At 26.9% G+C, this 5,610-nt stretch overlaps 1 protein-coding gene across 1 annotated transcript in view; it reads left to right on the top strand.

Moving 5' to 3' along the window:
* The window catches only part of LOC100160085 (ankyrin repeat domain-containing protein 12-like), a 4,196-nt gene extending 1,400 nt beyond the window's left edge, over window positions 1–2,796 (top strand). Inside the window, exons 3-6 of the mRNA XM_029491962.1 lie at window positions 1,059–1,738; window positions 1,822–2,034; window positions 2,113–2,367; window positions 2,430–2,796. Of these exons, the coding sequence (XP_029347822.1) occupies window positions 1,059–1,738; window positions 1,822–2,034; window positions 2,113–2,367; window positions 2,430–2,609 (1,328 nt within the window). The 3' untranslated portion in view covers window positions 2,610–2,796. The remainder of the gene's footprint in view (window positions 1–1,058; window positions 1,739–1,821; window positions 2,035–2,112; window positions 2,368–2,429) is intronic.
* Window positions 2,797–5,610: the final 2,814 nt, after the last annotated feature.

Below are 5,610 nucleotides of genomic sequence, written 5' to 3'. Positions count from 1 at the left end.
AATGAAATTAAAATTTTCTTTGAAAAATGCTACCATTCCTTCAGTATTTTCTTAACACGTCACGTTCAACTATCGTCAGTAAACCGACTTTACAGACAACCGATTTTTTATGCTATATTGGAACTATCTATCAAACAAATTGTTTAAACTTATAAAACTCACCTAACATTTTTACATTTTACTTAACATCATCTTGAATCATTTGTGAAAAAAGATATGTAGGAATGGCTATGGAAAACATAATACAAAATTACATTATGATATTCAAAAATTGTGTCAATTTGATTTTTTTTTAACAGAAATAAAATTTTTAAAAAAACTTAAATTTACATTTATTTTTTTTTATTAAAATACATACTTGCTAAGTAAACACATACTTCCTAAGTTATAGGAGTCTTAAGATTTAAAAAAAAAGGATAATATGCATCATCTGATTCTTTAATCAATATAAACAATATTATTTGCCATACTATAATGCATTATCCATTTAAATTAATATTTTGGATATAATATTATAATACTTAAAACAAATATAATGAATATATACTAATGTAGTATTTATTGATCTGTAAAATTTACGTAGAAGATATTCCAGGAAGGTAGAATTATGTAAGTATTTTGATTTAATTGTAGTATTCATAATATATGATATATTATATTTTATTTTTTATTTTTTTTTTATTTTATTTATATTTACGGGTCTAGCCCTTTGGAAAAACAAAGTTAGATATATACAGATTTACAATTAAATTCTAGTTATAAGTACTAGATAACAAAAAAAAACATTATAATTATAAAGATATACATAGGTATGGTATAAGCATTAACAGAGGCGGGAAGCGTCAACATTGGCAAGAGACATTAATCTTGTGATAGGTTCATTCGCTAAATAATTAGAGGTGTAAGAAGGAATGTAGAAAGGAAATATTATTGTTATATTAGATTGAACTGTTGGTTTGTTTTCAGAACCTAAAAGTGATCAGGCAGTCATAATTTAACTTAGCACAAATTCTTATTTGATTAGATAAAAAAAATTATTGAAGTTTAAATTTGTTTAGGTAAAAATGAGATTTCTAGTCCTAAGCCTGATAGTAATGAGAACAAGTCTGGTGGTTTGATACCATCTATTGCTGACAGTCCTGGAGTAGATGCTGATATGGGTATAAGATCATATAGCAAGAATCAATCACATAACTACACAGCATTACCGTATGTAATACCATCTGATGAGTCACAAATAGCGTCAAAATCTTTGCAGAAAGCGACTTCTGATACATTAGGTGTAGAAGAGCAAAAGTCTTTTCAGACCAGAGTATTACGGTCATCTAACAGATGTAGGAGTGGCAATAGTGGTGCACCAAGTTATAGTACTTCTCCAATGATTCCTGATGAACAGTTGGGTCAAACTACTTCGCCTGGTGCTGTGACAGTGGATGCAGTATCAGGTAACTCCTCGTCACCGCCTGCTACTCGTTCAGAACAGAGTGAAAATGTTTTGGCAATCATTTCTGGAGATGACAAACAGGCAGCTACTTCTGCTGCAGCTACTGTGACTACAGTATCGTCTGATGTGTCAGGGAAGGAACTACATCCTAGACGACGCAAATTAAAAGCTAGTCGTACTGAATCTAAGATTAGTGATTCCAATGTTACCGTAGTACCTAAACCGTTTGGCACAACATGTGAACCGGTTCCAGTTACCAATTGCTATCAAATGTTTTTAGACATTAGAAAACAAGTAAATTGGTTAAATAATAACATATTTAATTGCTGTTTTTGTTTTTATATGTTATTATTTTTATTAATTTATTTATTTTTTAGATTGATAAGAAACATAAGAATTTGTATCCTGTGAAACCGAAACCACCATCTGGATTTAAAGACTATCTTATGAACAAGCGCACTTATGTTTTAGCTGGTAACTATAATAGCTGTATAGTCAATACACAAAACTCAACACCAGCAAATTTACACAAGCAGTTGATAAAGCTGTTTGTTGAACAAGAGAAGGAGAGACAAAGACTTCATTTACAGGTTTGTTTTCTTTGCGCATATTTTTTTTTAAAAAAAGAATATAATATAATAACTACAATAATTTTATATTTTGGTTAGCACAAAGTAGAAAAAGAAAAATTAGTTTTGAGTGTTGAACAAGAGATACTTAGGGTTCATGGACGTGCAGCTCGTACATCAGCTAATCAGCTTTTACCATTTTCTGTATGTACCATACTCAAGGACGATGAAGTATATAATATTACGACACCCGAGCAAGAAGAAAAGAAAAATAGACATACACGATCCCGTTACAATGGTCGTATTTTTTTGTCATGGGTTCAAGATGTATATGATAAATGGGAAAAGATAAAGGTAATAATTTCATAAATTATAACTCTATAAAAAAATATTTAAATATTTTATGATCACTAAAGGAATCGTTGTTACTGAGACATCGCAATGAGGCAGAGAGCTTACACGCTGTACAGAAAATGGATTGGGGATGGAAGTTGAAGGAATTACAGTTGTGTACTTATAGCTCTGAACCCAATATTGATGAAGAGCATGTACCGATAGTTCTAGTCAGTGACGATTTAGATCTCTTGCCCGCCTAACTTAGTTTTGTTATTAATTGACATATCGATATAGTGTTGACTGTCGAGTAATGTATGATATTATTACTATTAGAGAATAATAATAATATTTTACTTGACAACTTTCAAATGTTTGTCGCTTGTATTCGTGTTATTTTATCAATGATATATTAATAACAATATTGTATGGTTGGCTAAAAATTGTTTGTTACCATCATTCTTTAATTTAAATTTATTATTTATTGACAGATACTTTTATAATGATAATAAATGTTTTCTCAAACCAATTTGTTTTACTTTTTCACCATGTTGTGGGTTACAAAATCCTAAAAGCCATAGATACTAATATTATAATAATGTTATGCATCTCATGGCTAGTGCAAAAAACAACAGGTTGACACACTTGTAATGACGCAAAAATACGATAAATATAAAAACGACTTCTGTCGATAGTTATATTAAAATTGGATGTTAAAATAATAAAATAATATAGAAACTAAAATAAGTTTCATAATAAAGATATGCTTATTTATTGTGGTTATATTAAAACAAATAATATAATGTGTGTAAATTACTGATTATATAAGGAATATCGTATATGAGATCTTGGGGTCTCCCAAAACCAGAAGCCTCTGTTAATTTCACGCCAAACACTCCCTATAATTCTAATTCCGCCACTGTTCTTACATTATCTGAAGCTTAACATTAGGAAATTATTTAAACTTCAATATATTATTAACATATAATTGGTTCTTCAAAATGTTGTATAAGTAACTAATGTAATAATAAAGTATACAATCATTACAGACTTTTAGCACACTGTAGGCTCTACATTATAATATTGTTACTTATGTGTACGTCATGTGTTTAGTAAAATGTTACTAATAGCAGAGTAGTCATTTTTGTCCAGATCGATCTATAAACATAATCCTAAACTCAACATTCGAAATAATTATATAGTAATTATATTACAAAATATCTGTGATAATAATGTAATCTAATTTACTTATAGTCGATAGATGCTTTATGAGTGTACATCCATGGACAGATTTAAATAAAATATTAAAATAAAAATAAAACAACTTGGTATAAAGGTTTTAATAGACATATTCAGTATGCAAGTGTAATATATACATATTATATGTTGCGATGGAAGATGAAAATTGGTAAGTTACGTGATTTACCAAAATGATTCAATTATGAATCATTAAAAAAAATTGTGGATGAAGTTATAATTTTTTTTTAAGTATAAATTGACAAATTTTACTCATAATTTATAAATTATTATTCTGAGTTATAAGAAAAACTTTTTTATAGGAATATAAATACTAAAATATTTTTAAAAAAAAAGCACTTGAATATGATTTTTAAATACTTATTGTATAGATATAAAACTATACAAGTATTATTGTAATTATTGTACATATTGAATAATATTGCTGAACAAATAATTAAAAACTGTAGGTATACAATTGTTTAAAACAATTGTCAATATCTATAAATGAGTTACTCTAGCATAAATAAAAATATTCAATATTTTTAAGTGATTTATTAACTAAAATATGAATTAAACATTGTTTATTGAGCTCATAATTAAGTTTAATTGGTAACTTTTATCATCTAATTAAGAAAAGGATAATTACCTAAAAGTTTTGACAACATTTGCTGCATTGTCAGTGACTTTAATGTTGTTTTATTCTGAATTTTAAATTCATCGAGTACTTTGTCTATTGATTCGGCAATATTATCGTAAGTGCGCCTTCCTATCATTCATCTGCAAGTAAGTCCTTTTGATATCTTTCAAGCATTTGAGGATTAATCCAATGGATAGTAAATCCTATGTATAATCTAAAATAATAAAAGATTAAAACTTAATATTATATGAAATAGAAAAACTTAACTGGACCAAAATGTCCAAAATATTTACTTGTGGAATATGCCCCAACAGTCTGCTGTAATACATATATATTTAACTGTATCTAATTCGCTGATAATTTCGTGTATCATTTTATTATACAAATATTCAACATCACGCATTAAACTTCTACGTGATGCAGGAACCTTATTTGATGTAACTTTACAATAATTTACAAACGCTGGATGCTCGACAAATGAAAAGGGTAATAACGCATCAACTATAAGTCTTAAATTAGCCTTATGATTCCAGCTTGATCCAACTTTTTGATTGAATAAACTTCACCAACCTCGCTTAATTTAAGTTGCTTATGAGACGTTGTTGTAGAATTTGTTGGTCTTTTTTTCATACAATTGTTGAATTCTGCCAAATCATTTGGATGCTTAATCTGAAAAAATGTATAAATAAATTATTTTGCGTGAAACTATACTAAAACTTGTTTATTTTTAATAATAAACAACAACAATAAATACAAATTATTTACAAATATTATAATTAAAATATAATAACTATTATTCCATAAAAATTTAACAAATGGTTTAAGAACCATAGGTTCTAAAACTTAAGCTAAAACAAATTCTATGATTAATAGTTTTAAAATTATACTTATAAAACAAAGGCAATTATTTTTATTATAGTTTACACCTATATATTTAAGAAATCAGGCATCTTAAAATATAAACCACACTTATAAATTATAAATACAGATACATACTTTGATATGTGTTCTAAGATTTGAATTTGATAATTTTGAAGTAGAATTTAAAAATCAAATTATTTTTGTTTGCATTTTAATCGCCTGATTTAAGTTCTTTAAAATAAGAAATCATTGTTGGCCATTTTGGTTGATCATTGGACCTATTCACTTCTTGGTGTTCTGGTGCACTAAAAACTGAGAAAAATATTTGTTTTTAAATTAGAAAAAAAATGTAGTAACAATAAATATAAATATATGTATAGTTTAATATTGAAAATTTGTATATTATACTAAAAAATAATTGGTTTAATAAAGTGTTATGTTTTTAATACCCATATAATCTACATAGCATATTCTATACATGTTTATTACTACAATACAGTATAATATGAATACATATAAATATATAA

Source organism: Acyrthosiphon pisum, chromosome X (assembly GCF_005508785.2).
Source record: "Acyrthosiphon pisum isolate AL4f chromosome X, pea_aphid_22Mar2018_4r6ur, whole genome shotgun sequence".
NCBI classification, from domain to species: Eukaryota; Metazoa; Arthropoda; class Insecta; order Hemiptera; family Aphididae; genus Acyrthosiphon; species Acyrthosiphon pisum.
Note: the sequence above shows the minus strand (reverse complement) of the source record. Positions and strands in the feature narration are given on the sequence as shown.